Source organism: Amphibalanus amphitrite, unplaced genomic scaffold (assembly GCF_019059575.1).
Source record: "Amphibalanus amphitrite isolate SeventyFive unplaced genomic scaffold, NRLGWU_Aamphi_draft 000699F_arrow, whole genome shotgun sequence".
NCBI classification, from domain to species: domain Eukaryota; kingdom Metazoa; phylum Arthropoda; class Thecostraca; order Balanomorpha; family Balanidae; genus Amphibalanus; species Amphibalanus amphitrite.
Window position 1 is genome coordinate 239762 of NW_024882193.1, and position 27784 is coordinate 267545.

Genomic DNA, 27784 nt, shown 5'->3' on the forward strand with positions numbered 1-27784 from the left:
CTCATATTTTATTATTCGTTGAAAACTAGTGTAGGGGGTTGTGATGGGCGGGGAAGCCAGCTGTGGCAAGGATTTTTTTCTTCGAACAACAGTTTCCGAGATATAGCCTCGGGCAATTCCTGGAGTTCGCGCTGCAGCCCTATGTTTGGCGGCCTATAACTCAGAAACTATTGGTTTTTTACGATAAAAACTTTATATCGTTCAACTCACAATCAACCAACAAACATTTTGGCTATCTCGGATTTTCAATTTTTGAAAATTTTGATCACGTGACCTTTTTTCCTAGTTTCAAAGAGTGACCTTGATATTTTCCCCACTGAAAGTTGCAATTTTGTCTGATGACGATTAAAGCCTTATCAATTGTCATTCATATGCGATAATAAAAAAAGTGGTTATCGCCCTGCATTGACCTCAGGTCAGGTCATTTTTATGACCTGTCCATTATTACGAGCGGGAGCGACAGCGAGATCTCGAGAATAAAGCAAGATAGCGACAAGCGGTAAACGGTAAAGGGTACACACGGATAAGGTCTATAATTTTTACTGAGGTCATTTTCAGGTCAGGTCAAAGATGACGTCACAGGAGCTAAAAGGAAGTCAAAATAGCGGCACTATACATATATATGAAGTTTTTCTCGAATAACTCTCAAGGTATCCCAGCTAGGAACAAACTAATAGCACCATCGTGATCCTCTCGTCGATCCGCATCGAAACATATGTATGTTGACCTCGAAAGGTCGAAAGGTCAAAAGTTGACCTTAGATCACGTGACCTAGGGTCAACTTTTGACCTTTCGACCTTTCGAGGTCAACATACATATGTTTCGATGCGGATCGACGAGAGGATCACGATGGTGCTATTAGTTTGTTCCTAGCTGGGATACCTTGAAAGTTATTCGAGAAAAACTTCATATATATGTATTGTGCCGCTATTTTGACTTCCTGATAGCTCCTGTGACGTCATCTTTGACCTGACCTGAAAATGACCTCAGTAAAAATTATAGACCTTATCCGTGTGTACCCTTTACCGTTTACCGCTTGTCGCTATCTTGCTTTATTCTCGAGATCTCGGTGTCGCTCCCGCTCGTAATAATGGACAGGTCATAAAAATGACCTGACCTGAGGTCAACGCAGGGCGATAACCACTTTTTTTATTATCGCATATGAATGACAATTGATAAGGCTTTAATCGTCATCAGACAAAATTGCAACTTTCAGTGGGGAAAATATCAAGGTCACTCTTTGAAAAATAGGAAAAAAGGTCACGTGATCAAAATTTTCAAAAATTGAAAATCCGAGATAGCCAAAATGTTTGTTGGTTGATTGTGAGTTGAGCCATATGAAGTTTTATCCTGAAAAAAAAAACTAATAGTTTCTGAGTTATAGGCCGCCAAACATAGGGCTGCAGCGCAAACTCCAAGAATTGCCCGAGGCTATATCTCGGAAACCGTTGTTCGAAGAAAAAAATCCTTGCCACAGCTGGCTTCCCCGCCCATCACAACCCATTAGACCAATTTTAAGCAAAAAATAAAATATGAGGGTGCAGGGCACTTGTCGATTTGTCGTGGAACGCCCCACTTGCGTTCGGAGCGGCCTGGGCCGGCGGGCGAGCCGTGCGAACGTGCGCCAAATCTTGGGCCGAGCGGCCTGTCGCTGTTGGGCCGAGTCCCGTTGGGCAGTTCGTTTCTTTTCTTCTCTTTGCATTGGCAGGGAATACGTCCTTGATCACGTGGTGATGTCTTGCACCACTTTCAGGTAATGTGGGAATTAATGCGTGCTAATTCTGAAAAAGGGCCACTGTGCGCTGGTGAGGAATAATTGTCGCGAGCGAGTTCGATAGTCTACTGCCCTGCCGTTTGTTGTTGCTGGTGTACAATGTATGTGCAGTGCAGGCCAGTTGGGGACGCCCGTCCGGCTCTTCTCAGAACGGAACTCGCAGTCCACTGCAGTGGACTGCTCAGGCAACACCACACTGTTGACTGGTTCTCGTTCGGACGATCCGTACGCCGTTTATTTGTTGCCGTGCCTTACGCTCTGCCCCCCCCCCCCCCCAGCTGCTCCGCGGCCCAGCCGCCCGCGGTCCTGAGTCGGAACCTCGCCGGCACCCCGTGCTGCGGCGACGGTCAGCCGCACGCTGCCTTTGGTGCGCCGCGCGCTGTGGGCAAGGCTGTGGGAGAGTGCGCCGCGCGCTGTGGGCAAGGCTGTGGGAGAGTGCGCCGCGCGCTGCGACTTGGGTGCGCCGCGCGCTGCGACTTGGGTGCGCCGCGTGCTGCGACTTGGGTGCGCCGCGCGCTGCGACTTCGATGGGCTAGTTCAAGAGTGTGCGAGAGGTAAACTTTTTTTGTGACTGAATGTCGCCCTTTGCCTGATTGCTGTTTTGCTACTGGTTTCTCTTTCGGTTAAAATGTTAATTTACCGTGAGTTAAACTCTGTTTTATTTTGCCTGAAGCTGTGTTACTAAGCATAGGTTGTATTCATTTGCTTAAGATATCTGTATTTTTATTGATACCTACCCAATAATTCTGCGTTAAGTTTCAGACCGAGTATGTTGTGTCGTTGGTTGGTTCTGCGTTAAGTTTCAGACCGAGTATGTTGTTTCGATGGTTGGTCGGCTATGTCTGCGGGTGCGGCCCGGCGCTCGGTACGAGAAACGCGCAGTGCCAATACAGTGACGTGCAGTGAACTATGAGCTGTGCCACGATCGAACGGCGCGCAGACCACACTTCGTACCCGAACACCTGCATCAGACGACAAAGGTTAAAAAGAAAAAACTAGGAACTTAAGAAAAGTATGTGCCCCTATTTATGAAAATATATTTATTTAATATAATAATAATATACCGTACTGTATTTGTAAACACAATGTTACTTTTCTTATATAAATTTAGCTCGAATGTTTGAATGGACGGATTGACAGAGCCGGAGTCTACGTTAAGCAGAGCGTGTTGCGTAGACCCCGACCCCTACCGTCCGATCGCGCAATTCCGGATAACCGGAGAATTTAGATGCCAAAGTTCCACGTGCCCCTCAAAGCCGGACACGGCCAGTCCTACTCAACTAACTTCAACTGGTTGCGGCTGCTCCCACTAACCGCTAGCCGTTTGACCCAGAGGCCAATCAAGGCCATGGCCCCCAAAATTTGACCAGCTAATGGAAGTGAAGACTGATCAATCAGTAATGAACAGCTGATGAACCAGTAAGGCCAGAGCACCGACAGTGGCACGGAACGACTCTCTGTCAATTTGATGCGTTGTGAATCTGGGCTGAGTGCTGATTGAGTCCGGGCTGAATCTGGTCTGCATCTGGTCTGAATATGGGCTCCAGAGCTGTGTGTGTGGGTGTGGACGCCGGCCGGGTTTCCCTGTCTGCGGGACGCCCGCCCCGCCCCGGTCGGCCCCGGCGGGCAGTGGGCAGTGGGCAGTGGGCAGTGGGCAGTGGGCAGTGCGCTGCTGCGCGCCTGGAAACTCCGGCGCGGCCGCCGCTGCTGCCAGCTCGCTGTGTTTACACTGCCGGGCCGGCACGGTGTCGGTCCCGGCGGCCCGGCGCGCCGCCCGCGGTCAGAGGTCCCGGCCGCCAGCCGCCTGCAGCCGTCAGTGACTGAGACCAGTGGCCAGTGGTCGGCGGTCGGCGGTCCCTGTTCAGTGGTCAGTGGGCAGCGGCTGTGGTACAGTGGTCACTGGTGGCCCGCTCACGTCACCAGTGCAGTAGGGACGCAGCGGCGGAGAGGCAGCAAGGCTTTTTGTTGTCTCTCTCCAGGAAGGACCGGCCTGAGGCCTCACGGGGGCTCCGTGTGGCGACAGGGAGGTCGGAGCGGCGACCCGCCCAGACAGGGGGTCAAGCGGCGACCCGTGCAGACAGTCTGAGCGGCAGAGCGGCGACCCGTGCAGACAGTCAGAGCGGCGGCCCGTGCAGACAGTCAGAGCGGCGGCCCGTGCAGACAGTCGGAGCGGCGACCCGTGCAGACAGGGGGTCGGAGCGGCGGCCCGTCCGGCAGGATGCGGTTCCCGCGGCGGACGGTGCTGCTGCTGCTGCTGCTGGCGGCCACAGCGGCGCCCAGCACCGGTGAGCGCTTCCGCAGCGCGCCGCCACACGGCTGGCGGTGTGCTCTGCCAGCCGCCACACGGCTGGCGGTGTGCTCTGCCAGCCGCCACACGGCTGGCGGTGTGCTGTGCCAGCCGCCACACGGCTGGCGGTGTGCTCTGCCAGCCGCCACTCGATTCGTCATTTATTGCGTTCAAGGTTATTTCCATTCAAGCTTTTTTATTTCTGGGAACGTGGGCAAGGTTTTGAAGGCGAAGTCTGAGGGAATGAGGAAAGACGCTATGTAAATATGTCAATGTGACTATTTAAAAGGTGAAACCCACGACGCTTGAATGCAAAAAGAGTCACAGGTGATTGGCAAAGGGAGGCTGGTTCCACCCACCGTTGTCCCTATTGCCGTCATCTTTGAACGTCAGACTTTGTGCACTGGGGTTTTTGAATTGTAGGTACATGTGTCATTCCATGCCAAATGAATCACTGAAAGTGCGATTTTACACAGGAACCCCTCAAATTTTCATGAAAGTTTGACGAAGGTGGTTCATGATAGCCCAGATTACGAATATTGGGTAAAAATGACTCTTATTTAACGGTTTTGTTTCCATAGTGACGTCAACTTATGACGGTACATCAGGCGCGGATACAAGGGGGGGCCATGGGGGCCATGGCCCCCCCCTTGGCCGATTTTTTTCAAAAATAAAATAAAAAGTTAAAAAGTTAAAAAGCTGAAAAGGGGGCCTCCTGAAAATAAAGTGGCCGAAATCCGATGAGTTTCTTTTTAACCTACCCACTTAGTTACTTCTTAGAAGACTAGCTGAGAAGACTTCTTTGTTAGAAGATTGGTAAAGCTTTTCATAACTTGGAGGTCTCTTATACTCACAGAGATGACCACTTTTACAGGGCCTCCTAACCTGCACAGAGGGCCTCCAAGCCTGCACAGATGTTGAGATGTTGCCTGAACAGCTAGATAAGCTCAATAGACGCAGTTTTTTTGGGGGGGGGGCAACAAGTGGGAAGATGGGGCCCCCAACAGGTGGGATTATGGGGGGGCCTCCTGGTTTCTAATGGCCCCTCCCTTGGAGATTTTCTGGATCCGCCCCTGCGGTACATGTTGTTCAGCAATCTTTGGAGCAGGGGAGAGCGGGCACTTCCGTGCATGGGACACATTCGTTTTTAGCAGTTTATGGGAACACGAGTGACTGCCTGAGCTCAAAGTCAATTATGAAAAATGTCTTTCATTGCCGCCCCTCGTTCACTGCAGAAAACAGTACCTGCTATCTGAACTGTAGGTACCTGCTGTTATGCTTGATAAAAATGCAAAGTTGTATTGTTCGTGCGCTTTCCAAACTTTTCCATAGCATCCATTTTCGTGATCCTGACTCGGAAATGTGGTTCAGCTTTTCAAAATTGGCGGCGAAGAAGCTCACTCTATTCACGGAACTGCTACAAATTTGTTTGTTGAAAAAGTGTCATTTTTCAACAAGGAATTTTGAAATATATTACGTATAAACGTTGTGGGGCAGGTTTGTGTAAGCAATGTCTATAGGGGCACATTCGTGCATATTTTTTCGTTTTTGGGATTTATGACTATCTGTAGTAGGTTTTACTTATGACGCTCACCTGACTCAGTCTCGGCTGCTTGCCACGTCGTGACAAGTAATTCACGGGACCTTGGCGAGGTCACGGAGGCGGGTCGATGGCCGGCAGTTGGCACATTGTTGTTGGCCAGCCCATTCTTTCTACAGGGTGTCCCAGAATTGGCCGAACATTTGTAGGAGAAATAGTGACCGCATAAACGAAACCGGAATGTGGGAGCGACCTCCCCTTGGACGTTATCTAACACGCGGAATTTTGGCAGCCACCATTGCCCTTTGTATCAGACCCGGAGTGGGAGCCGGTGTCGGAGTCTGAGTCCGAGTGGAGTCGGAGTCGGAGTCGGAGTCGGAGTCGGTCAGGAGCCCGGAGTCCGAGTCGGAGTCGGAGTCGGTCAGGAGCCCGGAGTCGAAGTCGGAGTCCGAATCGGAACAGCACTACCACGACTCCGAAAGCCTACTTAGACCACTATCTTCGACAAAATTTTGGAATTTGGGCCCCTCATCAGAAAAATATGCCAAAACTAACGCAAAGACAGCGCAAATCGCTACAAAGCAGCCATAAATCATAACATATGCAACAAGAAAGTGAATGGAAACACACTTTGTGGCCCTACGAATGTATTCTGCCCTTTGAAGCGACAAAAAAGTCGTGTGTGGACGTCAGATGGTGACAACGCCCAAACAGCGGAGACGGCCAGGCACTCGTCGAAAATCAAAGTGTGAGACATTTTGAGCCACGGTGCACTCATTCAGCTTGATACGATGCCCCAAAGACGACCGTTAACACAGATTGCTGCTGCAGTAATATTCAAGCATTACAAAAAACTGGTTGTCGTGAACTGAATGGCCATAAACGGGTTTGTTCTGGAAACCAAATCTGTTGGAAGCCAAAGGTCACGCCATGTTCAGGCATGGAGGCTCTCCACTTCAGATGTCAAAAAAACAGCGCAGCAGTGGTGTAGGCAGAATTTTTGGTTTTGGGAGATTTTTTTTTTAGATTGGGTGGTTTTGGCCTTATGGCCTGGGAACAGTTTGGATGCAAAGTTAATCGAAAATGTTTATAGTATCCACCGGCAAGAGGTCAATGAAAACCGTCTTACAACCAGTTTCGGGAGACCCGTAAAACGACTGAGGCCAGCATCGTCTGGCATTTAGCTACAATTGTCGGCTCATGTTGTAGCTAGCGTGTCTATTGCATATATGCCATTTCGAAGCTATACCCTTATTGGCTATATCAGACGATAAAACGAAAAAAGTGCAATTATTTTCCCCTTATCTTATGCACTGATTAACAGTGTTCGGTCAATTCTGGGACACGCTGTACATGTGTTGTGCAATTCATTCTTGTCGAAAGAAATCGAGTGAAATGGCCCCCGCCAATTTCTTTTGGTAAATTTCTGGTAATGTCCCGTAATTTCTCGAAGTTTGCAGGGTGCACGGAAGCGCTCCACCCCTTGCACGAAAGTGTCCCATACCTGGGGCAGTTTCGTGCATCGTTCAGAGTTATCAGCCCGCGCTCTGATGGGGCCTGCCGAGCAAGGCGGTCTGATGGTAGGGAGGGAGGGGTCATTATGCCCCCCTCCCAAGTACTCGAGAACCACGCAACATAGCGACATATCGCTGTCGATCATTTTAAGGTGTTGTGGTTGTCCAATAAGCATACTGGAATGAAATGGAATGGAATAAGCACACTGAAAATAATTTAACCCAAGGCCGGCGAGTAAACCGGTGTTTCGCGGGTACCCTATCCGCAACCATTTTTAACCACCCTCAGGGCCGGAGAAACCGGGGGGACCGGGGGGACCGTCCCCCGGGCCCCGTTAATTCCATTTCCTGGGGGGGGGGGGGACCTAATATATAACGAAAGTGGGCCCTTTTGACTTATGTTTAAAAAAGTAATCAGCCATTTTGGCCTGTATTAGTGTTTTAATTCTTATATTCAAAGCATCGGGGCCCTATATCAGTGAGTAGATCTCAATGAGTCGGACTTCGGAGTCCACAGCAAGCTAGTGGGACCTTAATCAGGGTTTCGGAGTCGGAGGCGGAGTCGGAGTCGGAGTCGGAGTCGCCCGGAGTCGTGGCAAGCAGCCAGGAGTCGGAGTCGGAGTCGGTCCAGCTTTTTTTTTTCGAACTACTCCGCCACCCATGATCAGGTGACCAGGAGTGCCCCCGCCCTCAAACCCAGCGACTAGCAGAACCTTACGTTAACACCAGATAAAATAAACTGATAAGTCGCGGCACTCCCTGCTAAGAAAGGAAATAAAACTAAAAAAAGCAAATGAGAGAAGGGGTAGCGGGTTTAGGCGGAGACAAGAACAGAATGCGAAAGTAGCCACTGCTAAAACCAGACAGATGACTGTTCTCTACTACGATACCGAAAGCAACATTCACTCAGAAGGGCATGCATTCATCTAGAGTAGAAAAAACAATCGCTCATTCACACGTCATGCAAACATACGTGGGGATTCGCTCTGGTCAAAAATTCGGCCGGTCAATGCTGAGGGCAGAAAAGCCTTTCCAGCTAAGCGAAGCTTGTTGCTGGTCAGGCTCCTTGCTCCAGCGCCAGAGTTATTCATGGTGACGATGATGAAAATAATTTCGATGAAACGTGATTTACTTGCAATTAGTGCAGTTTTGAGGCAAGTACATTTGAAATTAAGTTGCAATGAAAGGATAGCGAGAATTCAAGAGGAAATTCTCGAGAAAGCTTACATATTTTGTATGAAGTATGCTTTGACGTGTCTTTTTAGCTGAGATTTAGACATCTGATTAATGGTTGTTATAGAGAATTGGGATGCAACGACATTATTCCAGACACGCGGTCCTATCCATGATGCTATTTGTGCACGATAACGTTTTGCCGAGAAGGGTTCGTGAAAATGTTGTCTATTTCTTGTTCTTATATTATCCTGATCTACTGTAGCAAACAATTGGTTAAGTTGTGATGGTAAATGTGAAGCGAATTTTCGATACATGAACATGATAAGTTGTTGTCTAGCTAGTGCGTTTACTTTAAGAACATTGAGCTTACGAAATATGGGCATAGTATGTGCAAGACGATGTTCATTTACTATAATTCGAACTGCTCGTTTTTGTAATACTTCGATTTTGTGGAGATAAGTTGGATATGTGAAACCCCAGATTAGGCAGCAATAGTTTAAGTAAGGAAGAATCAGTGAGTTGTAGAGCAAGAGTAATGATTTTTCAGGAAGAAAGTACTTCGCTCTACTCAAGATTCCAATATTTCTACTGATAATGATTGCTATGTTATCGATGTGGTATTTCCACTTCAAGGCAGGGTCAATAGTGATGCCTAGATATTTTACTTTTTCTGCTATTTCAATTTTTTCACCATGTATCATAATGTTCAAATTAATGATATTACCCATTTGGTTGTATACTTGGTAAATGGTTTTTTGTACGTTGAGTGTGAGTTTGTTTGCTTGAAGCCAAATGGATACAGCTTCAAGTTCTTTATTCATATTTTCTTGTAGTTCCTGTGTATTTTCACCTTCAAAAAGTAAGGCTGTGTCATCAGCATATAGAAGGCATTCTGATTTTTTGCATACATTTTTTAAGTCATTTATGTATATAAGGAAGAGTAAGGGGCCTAGGATAGAGCCTTGGGGCACTCCTAGCTTAATACTTTGAAAAGAGGATCTAGTACTTTTAAATTCTACACATTGTTGTCTGTTTGTGAGATATGACTTGATAAAGTGAAGAGCACGATATAGTGTCCTGGGTGTGTAATTCCGTCGAACGGTCCGGGCCACGACACGCCACGATTTGTCCAAGATGGAGACTGTTTATTTCCGATAGTGGCGGACGAGAAACGACACAATAGAGAAACGAGTACTCGGTACTCAGTACGACGGTACCCATAGGCTACGGTCACTACATCCGCCACCTCAATAAAGTTGAACATAATTGACACCGGACGATACGCCAAGTAGACACGACACAGCTTATACTCGAAGCTGTTAAACTAATACAGAAACGCGGTTAGAGCCAATAACTGAAACGAAACAATCAGACACTGTGGTTCTGAAAATACAATCAGCGCAGCCTCACAGGCACGAACCGACGGCGACCGAACGACGATCTCGGCAGCTCGTGTTCAGCCAGATCAGAGTCAGGCACGGCACGGTCCGCGCTATCAGCGCCGGCGGTGGCTGGCTGTGATCGCGGGGGCGTTGTTCGTCCTGTAGATGGCGGTGCTGTCTCCGGCGGTGGCGCTGGCGGCTGGTCCCGGAGTAGAGTCGGTGACCGCTGAGTCGGCGGCTGAGACAGCAGCGGAGTGACGGGTCCGGCTGTGCCTGACGGCGGTGTGGCAGGTCCGGTTCCATCCTGGCTGCCACTAGGCACGCTAGCCAGGTGAGCCGCGTTCCTTCTGGTGCCGTCAGCCAGCAGGTAGGTTGCTGGGCCGAGCTGCTGGGTGACTGGGACTGGAGCCGAGAATCGACTTTGATCCTTCGGGACGTGTCCTGGCTTCTTCACACGGACCAGGTCCCCCGGCCGCAGACCAGGCCGCTTCACACCTTTACGTGCGGCGTAGTTCCGTTTGTTTCGGCGCTGTTGTTTGGCGACACGGTCGGAAATCCTCTTGTCATGTGCTGCTTCCTCTACGACTGGTAGATTCAGACGCATCCGGCGTCCATGCAGCAGTACTGACGGCGCCTCACCGGTGCTACAGTGGGGGGTCGTCCGATACAGCGCGAGTCGCTGTGTGACGTGGTTGGAGAAGGAGTCTGCTGTCCTGAGCCTCAACTGGGCGGCTTCCTGCAGCCAGCTCTTGACTTCTCGATTTAGCCGCTCGACTGCAGCGTTGCCACGCGGCCAGTAGAGTGATGACCGGTGGTGCGTGATGCCGCGACGCTGCAGGTACGTGCGGAACTTCTCACTTGAGAACTGTGGACCGTTGTCACTGATGATTTCATCGCAGAAACCTTCTCGAGCCCAGAGAGCGCTGAGCATCCTGATGATGTCATCAGTTTCGACTGTGGATGTCAGAGCTATCTCTGGCCACTTGCTGTAGTAATCGGTAACGACGATCGCGAACCGTGCGGCAGGAGGCGCTGCGGAGATGGGTCCCACGATGTCAATACCGAGCTTGGACCATGGTCGGTCAGGCAGCTGGACGGGCTGTAGTGGTGCTGGTCGCGCCTGCTGGGCGAGCACCGAGTCCTTTGAACAGCACACGTGGCAGTTCTTCACGAGAGCGGCAGCAGCAGTCGCCATGCCGGGCCACCACGCCAGGTCTCTCAGGAGTTGTTTCGACCGGACAACGCCTTGGTGACCGGCGTGTGCCAGCTCCAGGTACCTGCTGCGCAGCGTCTCGGGGACGACGACCCGTTCAGGTCCGCGCATGACGATGCCATCTTCTCTGCACTGGAGTTCGTGGCGCACGGCGAAGTAATCGCGAAGGTCCGGCGCGCACTTGCGAGTCGTGTCGGGCCAGCCGAAGCGGATTGTAGAACGCAGCTTCTCCATCACCGGGTCGGCGGCTGAAGCGGCTCGGATGTCCTCCTCCGTGAGGACGTCGGCAGCGGCATCAGTGACGAGTGCGACGACATCGTCACTGTCAGTCTCAGCGGCAGTGGTGTCTGGGAGCGGTAGTCGCGAGAGAGTGTCCGCGACCGGGATACTGTGGCCAGGCTTGTACTGGACGGTATAAGAGTACGACATCAGTCGTGACTGCCATCTGGCGATCCGAGCTCCTGCGCGGTTGGCTGACTGAGGCGACAGCAGCGTTGTCAGCGCGGAGTGGTCGGTTCGTAGGGTGAAGTGGCGGCCCCAGAGGTAGATCCGCCAGTGCTCGATGGCATTCACAGCACTCAGCGCTTCTTTCTCGGAGACTGAGTACTTCGCTTCAGCATCTGTGAAGGAACGTGACCAGTAGGCCACTGGGCGCTCCTGTCCGTCCGCCTGGATCTGAGTCAGGACAGCGCCTGCACCACGGTCACTGGCGTCCGTGGTGACGATGGTGTCCAGTGCCGGCGAGAACGGCATCATCACCGGACTGGAGGAGATCAGGCTCTTGACGCTGTTGAAGGCGTGTTCCGCGGCTGGGCCCCACTCGAAGGGAACGTCCTTCTTCAACATCACAGTCAGCGGCTGGACCACCGTGGAGTAGGCGGGGATGAACCTGCTGAACCAGGCGGTGGTGCCGATGAAGCTCCGTAGCTCCTTGAGGTCGGTGGGGTGTGGTGCATCCACCACAGCCCTGATTGCTGACTGCAGAGGTGCGACTCCGTGCTTCGTCAGGCGGTGACCACAGAAGTCGACCTCAGGCTGGGAGAAGACGGACTTCTGCATGTTCACTGTGATGCGAGCTGCGCGAAGCCGGGCCAGGACGGCATGCAGGCGGGCATCGTGCTCGGACTGAGTGCGCCCGGACACCAAGATGTCGTCGAGGTAGTGACCACATCCTGCGATCCCGTCCAGGACTTGGTCCAGGAGCTTCTGGAACGCAGAGCCAGAACTGACGAGACCCATGGGAACTCGTTTCCAGCGGAAGAGGCCGTCCATGGTGAGGAATGCAGTGATGTCTCGGGAATCTTCATGCAGGCAGAGTTGGAAGTACGCGGACTTCAGGTCTATCCTGCTGTAGACGGTGCCTCGTAGGTTCCGCTCCAGGTCATCTATGGTGGGAAGTGGATGTACCTCTGCGATGATCTGAGAGTTTGGCCATCGAAGATCAGTGCAGATGCGGAGTTTGCCATCCTTCTTGCGAGTGACAGCCAGTGGGCTGACCCACTGAGACGCGTCTGCTCGTTCGATGACGTCAGCTCGGAGAAGTCGATTGAGTTCGGCTGACACCTCCTCCCGGACTGAGAGAGGCAGACGACGAAGCTTGAACGCTTTAGGCACAGCGTCAGGCTTCAGCTGGATCCTGTGAGCGTATCCGTCGATAGCTGGGAGATGAAGTTGCTCCTCTGACGCAGAGGTCTGCTCATCCAGATCGAAGATGGTGTGCGAAGCTGGGTGCAGAGTTAATCCCAGGGCACTCAGCACATCCATACCCATGATGGCCTCCAGGCGGGGCGTGTCCACCAGGTAGAATGATGCGTCGACCTTGCGCTCGTTGTAGCTGATGATGGCAGGGAGGGTGCCATGAACTTGAATGGGGTTGTGGCCGAAACCGTACAGGTTAGCAGAAGTAGGCTCGTAGCTGACACCCTTGAACAGCTGCTTGGCACGCTGCAGGCTTAGAAGCGAACAGGTGGCACCTGTATCCACTTGAAGATGCACACCCTCACGTGTGATGTCACCGGCTGTGATGGTCACTGGACACGACAGCTTCGTTGACTTGCCCTGTTCACAAGCCAGAACGTGCAGTTCTCTGACAGCTTGTGGTCTGGAACGGCTGGACCCAGATCTGCCGCCACGAGGACCTGGTTTCTTGGGTTTTGAACCTCCACCCCTGGGTTCTGGGTTGTCGCGACTGCGACACCAGGCAGCGAAGTGTCCCTGGCGGTTGCAGATGTGGCAGACGATGTGCCTGGCTGGGCAGCTGGGATCACGGACAGGGTGATCGTGACGTCCACAGTTGGTGCACGGGGTGCTGACGGTCTGGGCAGGTTGCTGATGTCCTTTACGTGTCTCCACCTTTGCGACAGCGGGAACAGGTGGAGCGGCGACAACACCATGCTGAATAGTAGCGGCCTGCTGCAGAGCCTGCTCATGAGCCTCTGCCATGCCGAGCAGCTTCGGCAGTGTTAGGTCATGCTCCTGCAGAAGGCGCTGACGCAGAGCATTGTGAGGGGTCTTCTCCACAATTTGGTCCCTGATCAGCTCGTCCTCCATCGCTCCGAAGTTGCACTTCTTGGCAAGTCCATGCAGAACTGCAGCGTAGTCTGCCGTAGACTCATGTGACTGCTGGCCTCTCTGCCGAAACTGGAACCGTTCTACGATGACGTTGGTCTTGGGTTCGTAGTGGTTGCGTAGTTGGCGAATGGTGACGTCATAGTCGTCCTCGTTCTCGTCCTTCACCAGCGTCGGCAAGTTTTCATAAACGCGATATGCCTCATCTCCGATTGCACAGAGTAGCAGTGCACGTCTCTGGGCCGCTGGTAGAGGGGTGTCGCCACTGCGAGCAATTAAGTAGTTCCCGAACCGCCGCTCCCACGTCGCCCACGGCGTTTGCGGCGCACCAGGGTGCGGCAGGAACGGCGCGGGGAGTGGCACTCCGCCGTCGAAGGCGCTCATTGCGTCGCCGAATACAAGAAAACTGACGAAAATATAACACACGCGCTCGACATTACGTGAAAAGTTCGAAAAGTATCCACTCGTCGCCACAATATAGTGTCCTGGGTGTGTAATTCCGTCGAACGGTCCGGGCCACGACACGCCACGATTTGTCCAAGATGGAGACTGTTTATTTCCGATAGTGGCGGACGAGAAACGACACAATAGAGAAACGAGTACTCGGTACTCAGTACGACGGTACCCATAGGCTACGGTCACTACACACGACCAGTAAATCCGTATTTACGACATTTGCTGATGAGTATGTTGTGGTTCACTGTATCAAATGCTTTTTTAAGGTCAATGAATACCGCTGAGGGCATTTTCCCATTTTCCATGCTTTTTGTTATTCGTTCTTGCAGGAGTACTATAGGCATGTATGTTGATAAGGATTTTTGAAAGCCAAATTGATCCTTACATAATATGTCATTCTGTATGAGGTATGCATTGATTCTCTGGTGTACAATCTTTTCTAGAAGTTTGGAAAGATAGGGAAGGATACTAATGGGTCTATAGTTGCTAAATATATTTTTACTTCCAGATTTGTATAATGGCTTCACCACAGCCATCTTCATACTTTCAGGAAATGTTCCAGTACTCAACGATATGTTTATTAAATGAACCAATTGACTGAGTATTGCTGAATATGTATTTTTGAATATTTTTGAATTGATGTTGTCAATACCAGCACCAACATTTTTCATATTTCTTATCATGGAGTCTAATTCTGCAGAATTTGTTGGGTGAAAATGATCAAATGTGTTTTCACTGGAAGTGACACTATCCAGGGGATCAGTTCTGGTATTTGGGATTTCTTTTTCAAGCTTCTCACCAATTGATATGAAAAAATTGTTAAATAAGTGAGCTACTTGCTTGGTGTCTTCAATGGGATTTCCATGCGCATCACTGAAAGCAGTAGATACTTCAGATTTTCTAGGATTCTTATTTATACAACTGTTGAGTAGTTCCCACATTTTCTTTGAATTTGTCTTATGAAGCTGTAGTGACCGACGTCGCTATCTCCTTCTCGTGCCGCACCGCCTGCCCAGTCAGAGCCTCGTGTCCCTTCACCAAAGACTGTATTCACCTTCTCAAGCAGTCCCTTTTATGCCCTCTGTCCACGTCCGCAAAACCCGTCACGCAGTCACCACTATAGAAGACAACACAACTGTGGCGCACAACAAAACTGAATCGTCTCTTCCAAGGCCGCGGATAACGCAGTCACTAAATCACTGCCGTATCCGATACTACATATCCCCTCCCTTAAGGAATCCCCACGGTTACATGACACACAGGTGTACTTTACCCCGGACTATAACGGTCCGGCGCGTAACGACGCCGACCGCGGGCCGAGGGCTGCAGCTCGCGATCCGTCCGCCGCGCCGACCTCCGGGGTGACCCCGAAGCGACGTCGCTCGCCCCCGAGCAGTCGGGCCGGCCCTCCACCGACGGCGACGACCGGCGGCCAGTCGGCGATCGAGCCGCACTTCGCCGGGTCCGTCCCGTAGTCGGCGTCGACGTGACGTCCGTCGGCTCCGGCGTCGCCGGCCCGGGACCGGCCCCGGGCGGCGCCGCCCGGTCCGCACGGGGCGGCGAGCACCGTGGAGGCGAGACCGGCGGCGGCTCCGAGCCAGTGCCCGGCCGCGCCGCCAGGGGCGCGCTCAGCGGCGACGGCGCGTCAGAGCCGACTTGTCCGGCCTCCGACCGCACCGCAGGGGGCGCGCCCGGCGCGCCGGTCGGAGATTCCCCATCTGGAGCTCGTTGTCCGGTGTCTGGAACGCGCGCCAGGTGTGCGGAGTTCCACCTTGTGCCGTTCTCCAGCTCGAACGTGCCAGCGGCCACTTGCCGCGTCACCTTGAGCGGCTCTGAGAACTTGCGGTCGTCCTTCCTGATGTGTCCCGGTATCTTCACACGCACCACGTCTCCAACCTGGATCCGGGTTGGGCGGACGGCCTGCCGGCTGTTGTAGTTGCGGCGGTTCCGCCGCTGTTGCCGTTCAACCCTCCGGTGAACTTCTCGGTCGGGTGAAGCAGGTTGGCCGATGACTGGTAGGTCGAGCCGCATCACCCGGCCGTGTAGCAACTCAGACGGCGCCCTGCCGGTCGTGCAGTGTGGGGTGGCCCGGTACCTCGCCAGCTGCAGCTGGAGGTACTGCTGCAGCGACACTTCGCTCTGGTTAACAGCAGCCACGAACCAGGTCTTCAGCGTCCGGTTGAACCGTTCCACTGCGCCATTTCCTCGGGGCCAGTAGACGGAAGACCGTCGATGCTCGATGTTCCGCTCCTTGAGGTAGGTACGGAACTGGTTGCTGGTGAATTGGGTGCCGTTATCTGTCACGATAACGTCCGGATATCCCTCCCGGGACCAGACAGACGACAAGATGCGGATGATGTCCGATGTCGTTACCGTCGACGTGAGACCCACTTCAACCCACTTGCTTCCGTAATCGGTCAACGTCACAGCGAACCGCGCGTGTGCTGGCGCTCCGGGCAGCGGTCCGACGACGTCCAGTCCCAGCTGGGACCACGGCTTGTCCGGGTAGGGTACTGGTTGCAGCGGCGTCTTCCTCACCGCCTGGCTGAGGACCTTGTCGCTGGCCTGGCAGCGGTCGCAGGCGCCCACCAGGGCCGCCACGTCCCTATCCATCCCTGGCCACCACGAGAGGCTGCGCAGCAACTGCTTGGTGCGTACGACCCCATCATGGGCCCGATGGGCTGCTGACAAGTACTCCGCTCGCAGTGCGCTGGGCACTATCACCCGATCCGGTCCTCGGAGGATGACGTCATCAGTGCGAACTTGCAGTTCGTGACGAACAGCGAAGTACGGCTTCACCTCCGGCGTGCAGCGCTTCGCCGAGTCCGGCCAGCCTCTGGCGATGACGTCCCTCAACTGCTGCAGGACAGGATCCGTCTTCGACTCCATTCGCACCTTCTCTTCGGTGAGGACGGCTTCTCCTGCGGCTGCCTCTGCATAGACGAGCGCCACGACGTCCTCGCCCGAGTCGTCCTCCGACGGTCCGGGGCAGCTGAGCGGCAATCGAGACAGGGCGTCTGCCACGGGGACGCTCCCCGTGCTCCCAGCGGTGTAGACAACCTCGTAGGCGAACGGCTGCAGACGCGCCTGCCACCTGGCGATCCTCGCTCCGGCTCTGCCGGAAAACTTCGGCGAGAGCAGGGTGGTCAGTGCGGAATGGTCGGTCCGCAGGGTGAAGAATCTCCCCCACAGGTAGAGCTTCCACCTCTCGATGGCCTGGACGGCGCTGAGGGCCTCACGCTCAGACACTGAGTAGCGCTGCTCGGTGTCTGTGAAGCTCCTCGACCAGTACGAAACTGGGTGCTCCGTGCCGTCCGGATGCACCTGAGCCAGCACCGCCCCGGCGCCCCGGTCAGAGGCGTCCGACGTCACGATGATCGGCAGTGCAGACTGGAACGGCTGCAGGATCGGACGACTGGTGATCAGCCTCTTCACCGTCTGGAAACTCTCTTCAACTTCTTCAGACCAGGTGAACTTCACGTTCTTCCGCAGCATACAGGCGAGAGGCCGAACGACGTCAGCGTAGGCTGGGATGAACTTGGCAAACCAACCGGCGAGGCCCATGAAGCTCCGCAGCTCCTGCACGCCCGTGGGCCTCGGCGCGTCCCTCACCGCCTGCACCGTGGAGTCTGACGGAGTGATGCCACTTGCTGTCATCCGGTGACCACAGAAGTCCACTTCTGCAGAGGAGAACACCGATTTCTCCATGTTGATGGTGACGTTTGCAGCTCTCAGTCGGTCCAGCACCTTCCGTAGACGCTCGTCATGCTGTCTTCGGGTCTTCCCAGAGACGAGGATGTCGTCCATGTAATGGCCACATCCAGGGATGCCATCCAACAGGTCATCCAGCAGCTTCTGGCAGGCTGAACCAGCTGACACCAGTCCGAACGGAACCCTTCGGAACCGCATCAGCCCATCATGAGTGATAAAGGCGGTGATGTCCCTGCTGCTCTCCTGGAGGTTCAGCTGGTGGTACGCAGAGCGCAGATCTAGCTTCGAGTAGATGACACCCTGAAGACGGCTTTGCAGCTCCTCGATGGTCGGCAGAGGGTGTACCTCGGGAACAATCTGGGAGTTGGGACCACGTAGGTCCACGCAGAGGCGAATCTTCCCATCTGGCTTGCGAGACACCACCAGAGGGCTCACCCACTGGGATGCATCGATCCTCTCGATCACCCCAGCCCTGAGAAGACGCTGCAACTCTTGGGAGACCTCTTCCCTGACGGCGAGTGGCAGCCTGCGCAGCCGGTACGCAGTCGGCACAGCATCTGGGCGAAGGACGATGCGGTGCTCGTACCCGGTGATGGCTGGCAGCTCCGCTTCTGCAGTCACACTGTCCACAGAACAAGAGGCGGGGTGCAGGGTCAGGCCACTGTGGCTCTGGATGGACAGACCCAGGGCTTGCATGAGGTCAAGTCCCATCAACCTCTCTGACGATTTCGTCTCCACCAGGTAGAAGGACACTTCCGCAACTGCATCACCATGCTGAACTCTCACTGGCAGAGTGCCAACAACCTTGAGCGGGGTCTTGCCAAACCCGAACAGCTTTGCATCACTGGGGTTGTACCTGCAGCCCTTGAACATGGCACGCGCAACATCAAGGCTCAGGATTGAACATGTTGCCCCAGTATCCACTTGCAACTCAACTTCGTGGCACTTCTCTCCTACAGATAGAGTCACTGGGCACTTTACTTTACTGAGGTTCTGTGCTTGGCATGCTAACACAAAGGCTTCTTTGACCATACCTCTGCTCTTCGGACGTTGTGAAGGTCTGCGGCTGGACTGGGCTGCTGTGGCACCTGCTGCGCGGTCCGGACACATGACCGCGAAGTGTCCCCTCTTCCCACAAACTCGGCACTCGGCACGCCGAGCTGGGCACTGGAGAGATGCAGCATTATGGTCAGTACGGCCACAGCTTCCACACTTTTTCTGGTTCGGACCCTTGGGTGGCTTGCTTGGGGACACTTTGGCAACAGACTGAGACACATCGGGATGGTTCATCATCATGTGCGACTCATGAATTGAACGCTCAAAGGCTTCTGCAGTAGTCAAGACTTTCGCAAGAGTTAGCTCACTATCCTGCAGGAACTTCTCCCGGAGGCGAGAGTGCAACGTTTTCTCCACCACCACGTCCCGAATTAACTCATCTTCCATGGCCCCAAACTTGCAAGTTTTCGCAAGCCCCCGCAACACAGACACATACTCAGCAGTACTTTCTGTGGGCAGCTGTGAACGCTGTCTGAAAGCAAAACGCTCCACAATTACGTTCGCTTTCGACACAAAGAAAGAGTCGAGTTGGCGAATAGCAGCAGCAAACTCGGTCTCACCTTCTACCTTGACGCCCTCAGGCAAGGTGTCAAAAATTCGCTGGCCCTCTTCACCCAACGCAGAAATCAGAAGGGCTCGCGCAACCCTCGGCGAGATAGGTGCACCCTCACCCGCCGCAGCCACCAAGAAAATGTCCGTAAAGTAATCACGCCATTTTTCCCAAGGCTTCGCAGGCTTGCCCGGCAGCGGCAAAAACGGCGCAGGCAGGGGCACGTCGTAGTTAGGCATGAGCACGGCAAAATCAAGATACTGGCCTTAAAATTAATACCATCTGATCCTCGTCGCCATAATGTAGTGACCGACGTCGCTATCTCCTTCTCGTGCCGCACCGCCTGCCCAGTCAGAGCCTCGTGTCCCTTCACCAAAGACTGTATTCACCTTCTCAAGCAGTCCCTTTTATGCCCTCTGTCCACGTCCGCAAAACCCGTCACGCAGTCACCACTATAGAAGACAACACAACTGTGGCGCACAACAAAACTGAATCGTCTCTTCCAAGGCCGCGGATAACGCAGTCACTAAATCACTGCCGTATCCGATACTACAGAAGCAATAATTGTTCCTGAAAGTACTTTTTCTTCGCTTCCCTTATCAAGCCATTGAGGCAGTTTCTATGTCTTTGATAGGCAAGTTTGTTTCTATTTGTAGGATTCTTTGTTTTTTCTCTATATAGAGTGCTACGGGTATTTATTGAGGTGAGAATTGCTGAAGATATCCAAGGTTTTATGGCTGTTGTTTTCCTAGTACACTTCCTCTTAATGCTAAACAATGCTATGCCTGAAGAGTATGCATTGATAAGTGTATCAGCTGCAGTATTTGCATCAGGGATGGTATGGAATGTTGAGAGCTGTTGGGATAGGTATTCTTGTAGTTCAGTGACTTTGTTATAATTGAAGGTGGTAATCCAATTGTCTTCAGGTGGGTTGATTTTTTTAGTACAGCATGTGAATATAGGGAAGTGGTCAGAAAAGTCATCATATATGATGCCAGAATAGGACAAGAGCTCAAGGTTATTGCAAAAAATATTATCAATCAGTGACCATCTGTCCTCCGAGACTCTTGTTGATTTTGAAATTGTTGGCCAGTAGCTGTGAGAAGTCATGATGTTGAAGAATTCTAGACATGCACTGTCCTGTTCAATATTGTGTAAGTCAAAATTGAAGTCACCAGCAATAAATGTTGATTTATTCTTTTTCTCAATCTGTTCAAGAGAGGCTGTGAGTTCATCTAGAAACAAGTTGTTTACCAAATCAGGAGGTTTGTATATAATGCCAACAATCACTCCAGTTATGCTTGTTATTTGACATTCAATAAAAAGGGATTGGGTGCATGACATTGTGCTTAATTTTATATCACATGAGGATTTAACATATTTATCATTGACATAAATTGCAACTCCTCCTCCACTCCTTCCGACCCTGTTGTTGAAGTATCCTGTGAAACTAGGAAGCTGATGACTATTTACTGATTCATTTGATAACCATGTTTCCGAGACACATATGAAATGCCATGTACATTGTGTTCTTTGTAGGAAAAGCTGGAATTCATCAAATCTGTCATTAGATGAAATAGATCTGGCGTTAACATGCAGGATACTGAGTTGGTTGAGGTCAGGAGTAGTTTTCAAATTTTGTGTTTGGGGAAGGGAGAAATATTTGCATGAAGATCTCAGTTCTTCAAATTTTTCATGAGTCAGGTGCAGATCAGATGATGCTAATCTTTGGAAGGGATTAAATATTATAGTATCAAGAGATCCATTTGAATCAGTACATTCTACTAGATTCATTCAAGTATGGTATGTCTAATCTAACAGAAAATAGCACAATCAATGTCCAGCACCTCACCAGTTCGACGCAACAAGCGCCTCTTGGCTGGCGTTGAAACGAGGCGGACTAACCCATGTGAGGGAAGCCCAAGGCTGACTATTTTCATTATTTGATATGGAAAAAGTCACGTGACTTTATAGTAATGAATGTTCGTTGCATTTGTTTTTAATAACTTCATACCAAGGATAGAACATCATGGCAAGAAGATTCATTTGTATTTTGTTTTATTTGTTTTTAGGTTATTTGTGATTTGCATTGTTTCAACTTTGGCAAGAAAAAAACTTGATAAGGTCACGTGATAATCCACGGTAACTCATGTATTTTGTTTGTATCATTTGAAGGTTATTTTATGAATGAAGTTAGCACGTGGTTTCCATACTACCTACTCATTGTTTACGTTTGCTTGTGGTGTTTGAAGGTCAGAGTGAGCGAGAGAGTGAGAGAATACGAGGGGGAGGCGTGTGGAAACATGTAGGAAAGGAGTCATTTTGTGATGTGGTGAGTTTCATTGGGTAATGAAACGTGAGAAACGTGACAGGCAATGAGTATCAGTGCAGCATTGGATAAATTTTAGGTAAACACAAATCCAGGCTAGCAATATTGAAGATAAGTGAAATATTTTATTTCCTTATTGTGATTAGCCATTTCCGATTGGACACACCATCACTGGTCAACAGGCAACAAATCATCACAATTTGCACACAAATTGAAGTGCTAAATTGACATCAGTTATTGTACTTTTTGTTGCTATTCCATTTTGATTTTGTTTAACATACATGCTAGTGATCACAAGCTGTGTTGTTGCTATGATTTTGTAGGTGTTTATGAGCATGCTGTTGAGGAAGCAGATGTCATGAGACAGCCCATCTTATGAAGTAGTTGATGTTGCTGTTAATTACAACCAATACCTGCCTCCGGCTCCATGTCGTTTTCATTGTTATTTGTTACGATGTCTGTCTTTTCACACCAATTAGTATCATAACATAACTCCATGTCAACTGTCAGGTGCTGGTCCAGGAGCAACCCAGTAACTGATATACTGTGAAGTTGTAACAGTCAGAAATTCCAATGATAGCAAATAACTCCTCCAGTCTCCATGTTAAAATAGTTAAAACGACCTTTCTGCCAGGTTCAGGTGATTTGTCACCACATTCATCCATCCACTCACACAATCATTCCACCCACATCCACGCAGCTCCAATAGCACCCTGGCAGAGCTGGCAGATGTAGGCCTGGAGGGTTCTGTCAGATCAAAGTGATCAATTAGGTGAGAGGATCAGTTAATGAGAGCTCCAGTAAAGGGACCAGCATTATCATGACAGACCAGACAAGGGTATCCGATGTGAGGTGCAGACAGTGGGTTGGAGCTCAGAGCTGTATGGTAGGCAGTATTGTAACCATTCATAAGCAAGCCGTCCCAAGCATACTGCACCAAAACAGTGTCATATTTCACAGTATGACATGTTTTATTATGTTTGGTAAGTAGGCATTACTAATTGTACTTGCTATTTTTGATATTTTGAGTGACAAGTTTATTGTACTATGCAATATGCATAACATGTACTTTGTGATGTGCTGCAATATTTGTATCATGCAGTATTTGTATTTGTATTTGTGTTCTTTCCATTTGAAACTATTTCACACATTTCAAAGACCAGATATCAGGCATGCCCAATCAAAAATGACTCATTCAGAAAGCTAGGGATTTGTATATTCTACTGCTCAGTCTGAGACTTCTTTGCCTGTCGAGTCTGACGTGCGGAAGGGACCACGTAGTCTTCAAGGTTGGTAGCTTTTCGTGCGACGGATCCGGGTGGGATGTTGAGGAGAGTTTGTGAGCGCATGAAGTTGTGGCCTGTTTGATGCTCGCGTTGGTTTGACTTAAGTGGTGCGTTACCTAGTGTAGCCTTGATTTCTTCCTCACTGAACCATGGCTGTATGCGCGAGTACCTTTTTGTTGTAGAATCTCTTGCCATGATGTTGCCATTTTTGGTATGATAGTTGAGGACCTCTTTTTTCTTGCGCATCTCCTCAAGTACAGAGACCATTTTAGCCCTCTTTTCCGTCAGGTTCTCATGGATCGTGATCTTTTCACCTGGTTCTCCACCTTGTTCAAATTTTGCCTGATAGACAGCATCACGGTCATCAAGGTCCTGAAACTTTACAATCACCCGCCTTTTGTTTCGCAGTCTATGGCATGCTACTATTTCTCCCTTCATTTCTACTTTCAGATTTTCCTTGAGCACCTTCTTTACTGTGGCCCTGGTTTCCTGAGGTGTTTCCCCCTCCGCACCCTCTGGAAAGGAACCACCCAGGATGAGAGAGGACTTTCTGTTGTACTGCTCTACCTCATCAACATTTCTATCCACCTTCTCTATCTCCTTCCACAGCTTTTTGTTTTCTTTTTTCAAGTTTTCTATCACCTCCTCATTCTTTTTTTGATCAGTTTTTAGTTTTTTCAGCTCCTCTCGCAGAGACAAAGTCTCAAGGCTCACTGCCTCCTTCACAATCATCTCAATAGCCTCTTTATCCATCCTTGGGCCTCCCACGGTACCGATCCTTAACTTACGGAAAAATTACTCAAGTACGAACACAAAGTCGGCAAAGCTACAAAACTAAGGTGAGATTACCGAAAAGAAAGTTGGTACCTAATTTAAGAACAAAAATTAATTCTAAACTCAAAATCTATCAATGAACTCTACTCCCTGGTTTGTGCGCCAATATCGTCGAAGGCTCTCGGGACTGGACACGTCCGCGCTCCAGCTCGCCAGGACACCGAATCGAAGCTGGACACCGAAACACCAGCTGCCTCGACTCCGACTCCGGAAAGCTAACCGGAAAGCTAAGTGAAGTCTAAATTCCGTGCTATCACTTTTCAGTTGTTTTTAACCAGTGTCCAGTGGCCCCACGGCAAAATTCGCTTGCGGTGATCACAAATTACTTATTTTTTCACAAATCTTGTTTTTGTTCTGAAAAGCTAACATTGCATCTCACAAATTTCAAGTTATGTCATAATTTAGTAGTCAAACATTTTGTATTCGCGTTATAACTTCTACTGTCCTTTGTCAAGTACTTATTAACAAGTGTATATTTACTTTCTTTTATCGCTCCACTAAGTGCCTAACACAAACACAGACCGACATGATGGCGATGCCCGTGGTCATGATACGGCCACACTCGTGCTTCTCGGCGGGATTTCAAGCTGGCCGCCGGCCGCTGGTCTCTAGGGACTCAGCTGCGTCTACGTGGGAGAGATGGTGACCGTATAAACGAAACCGGGGCGATCTGCAGGTGCACGAGCAGGGTGTCCGGAAAGTTCTGGCTCCTCTTTTGGACGTCGTCTAACGCGCGCCGTTATTATTGGACTTTCAACCAATCACCGCAGATATGACCCATATCTACTTTTGGGTGTTTAAGTCGGTCGATCCGCCCCCCCCCCCCAGTAAAAAATCCGTGGCGACGCCCCTGTATAGGTGGGTTTCACTAACTAAAACTACCGAGCCGAGTGACTAACAACGATAAAAACTTTATCTTAGAAACGACGAAGATCAAATGTCATTTGATTTCGACATTCTCGCTCCCTACCATCCCCCCCCCCCGGTCGTCAGAATTCATCCATCAGACCCGGCATTTCGGCCGATTTGTGAGTTGTGACTCCCCCCCCCCCCCCCCACGATCCCCTAGATCCGCCCTTGGAAGGTAATATGATTTTGGGCCCAGACACTTGGGGCCCAAGCCTTTTCCTTGATGGCCCCTCGAGGCCAAGTCCCCCCCCCCCCCCCACCTCTGAAATCATTTCTCCAGCCCTGACCACCCTCCCAGGAGTCAGTAGGGGAAGCGGGGGTAGCACCGCCATGTGGGAAACACCGCCATCCTCTCTATCGGCAAAACTCTGAATTGTAAATGTAAACACCCGCCATTTCGGTGTCCGAACGGAAACGGGACGCCGCGTGAGGTAGGTTTCGCTAAGATTTATTTGATTTTGAGATCGCAATTGCCCATTTTGTGAATTTCAAACCGTCGTTGTAATCATTTGGCATGTTTGAGCAGCAAGTAAGTGGTCATTTCAAGTCAAAATGCCTTGATTTTTACGTTAAATTTGAGGGCATGAAGCAGGGATGCGGAGCCGTGGAAATTTCAGACGGCTCCGGCTCCGGCTCCGGCTCCGGAGAAAAAAATCGGCTCCGGCTCCGGCTCCGGCTCCGGGTGAAATGTTATGGCGGCTCCGGCTCCGGCTCCGGCTCCGAGTAAAATGGTCCGGCTCCGGCGGCTCCGGCTCCGACTCAGTACATCCCCTACGCAATCAATTAAATACGGGTGGAAGAAAAATTGGATTGGTTATACGCGTTACTCTTTGCCATGACCGGCTCACCGCGTCCCCGCGCAAACGCACCTCGGAGAGAACTGGCAGAACAAAGGGCTAGGAAGCGATGGCATTGGAAACGCAGTCGCCGCGAATCGGAGTTCAGTGAACCATCGTAAGCTGACACCCGTCTCGGCTGCGTTGGGGGGTGAGGGGTGGGGGGTGTGTGGGATGAGACGGTGCTGGGAGTCGCAGTCCACTGCACTGGTTTGAAAACAATGGCCGTCACCTGATGACTGGTCCTCATGTTCTGGGGATGCAGTAGACGTGGGGGGGGGGGGGGGAAGAGCAAACAGGAAGTTGTTTGCGTACTGTGGGATACTGGGGATATTCGGATTTTTTCATTCACTTGATGGCCCATGACGTAAGTACCATATGTTTTACTGCCTTGTACTGTCAAACCGAACTAGGTCAATTATTTTTTTCCCTCTTCAAAAAATAAAAAGGAGCCGGAGTCGCCCCCTTTTTTGGCGGCTCCGGCTCCGGCTCCGGCTCCGGGCTATATTGTTTCACGGCTCCGGCTCCGGCTCCGGCTCCGGGCAAAATATGCCGGCTCCGGCGGCTCCGGCTCCGACTCCGGCTCCGGCTCCGCATCCCTGGCATGAAGTGCTCTTTGTTGAGAAAGGAATTACAGAAGAATCGCGTCCCGGCTTGTTTTGCTGTCGGGACGTTGTCGGTCCATGACTGTGAGTGGGGTAACACCGCCATGCTCGGCGGTGCTACCCCAAGGGGTGGCAAAATGGATTAAGCCGCAATGATGATTCACTCAGCTCGGAGAAGAGCTTTAGTTAGGCCGCAAACGTCGTCTGTTTTTTAACCTCACGTTTGACTTCACTGGATGTTTCGAAATAAACGTGAATTTGTCATGCTTTGTATGCATATTGTCCGCAAAAAACAGTCTGATCTGTGACAAACTAACAACCAACTCTTGTGTGTCTTATATGAGTTTGAGTTACTATTTCAGACAGCAGTAACGCTTCCAAGGGTGGCTGTCACCGTAAGGCCGATCTGTGGATAACATCGCCATCAGTGGCGGTGCTACCCGCACATTTTTTGGAGGACGAAAAATGCAGGACTTGTTTTCGACGTCTGTAAAGTAGCGAAATTTTATAATGGAGCGCTGGAAACTATGCCAACATGTAGGAAAACATTCCTACTGTCAGTGTCACATGAATGCAAAAGAGCTTCGTTTTTACTACGCATATCAGCTCGGTGAGCAGAAATGCTTAAGGTGGCGGTGCTCCCCCCGCTTCCCCTATAGGGCATTACAGTTCGCAATTCACTCTGGAAAGTAGTAACCCTCCACGACTATTCGCGTACCAGTCGCTCGCGACCCCTCCATCGAAATGTATTTATTCATTGACGCCTACCTGGCAGACGCGCCCCACAAACCCCTAAAGAAACCTTCCTTTACATTGACGCCTCCCTTTAGTTTTACCCTCCACGCCTACCCTTCGCCGACCAAGTCACGAGGGCCCAAAAAACTCACACGCCAGGGTTGTGCTCGACTCAAAAAAATTTGCCGACTCGACTCATCATTCAACTTCAGAAAGCCCTGACTCAACTCTGACTCAAACAAGGAGCTGATTTTTGCCCTTGACTCGACTCACGACTCAAGCGGCTCAATGAAAATATGAGTCGACTCAAGCTTGACTCAAATTTTTTGTTGAGTCAAGTGAATTGACTCAAAATTGACTCAATTAAAAAAGTTGTTGAGCGGGGGCGGGGGTGAAAAAAAAAATCCGGCAGCAGGGCCAGGGCGAAGTTGTTAAGCGGGGGGGATGAAAAGCTTGTTTCTAGAAAGTTGAGTCAGCTGACTCATGTTCCTAAATGTTTGACTCAACTCAATGTCAAAAGTTATTTTACTGACTCAACTCTGACTCAACTCAACGCCTTAATATTTTTGTCCGACTCAACTCTGACTCAACTCAACAGCTCAACAGTTGATCCGACTCGACTCAAATCTGACTCATTTGAGTCAGAGTTGAGTCAAATTTGTGACTCGACTCATGAGTCAAGCACAACTGTGTCACACGCTTGTCAATTTTTGAGAGAAGATATCTATAAAATGACAATCTCACACACGGTAAACATCGGTGAGAAAGTCACATCGGTGGGAAAGGTCAAATCGAACTCCCATAGAAAATTCGACATGACCCTATCACCAGCATGGTCATGCAGACCGCCCGAAAACATGAAGATGTGTCGCTACTGCCTTCGTGACCTATATAAGAATTAAAATGGTCTCACTTGATACTTTCGGAAGAGAAAAAAAAACGTTGCCAATCGTCCCGTGACGAATATTGGAGAGGTTTTAAAGATGCACCCTAACAATTGTACTTTCGCCCCCACTTTAAAAC

The 27784-nt window shown here is 50.8% G+C and overlaps 1 protein-coding gene across 4 annotated transcripts in view; it reads left to right on the plus strand.

Annotated features, from left to right (window-relative positions):
* Positions 1-3561: 3561 nt before the first annotated feature.
* The window catches only part of LOC122364809, a 59208-nt gene continuing 34985 nt past the window's right edge, over positions 3562-27784 (plus strand). For 2 of the 4 annotated variants that reach the window (XM_043335565.1, XM_043335566.1), the window contains exon 1: positions 3562-4059. In XM_043335565.1, the coding sequence (XP_043191500.1) occupies positions 3993-4059 (67 nt within the window). In that variant the 5' untranslated portion in view covers positions 3562-3992. Of the gene's footprint in view, positions 4060-19873; positions 20154-21435; positions 21560-27784 lie in introns of those variants that run through there. The other 2 variants (XM_043335567.1, XM_043335568.1) reach the window with 2 other exon arrangements.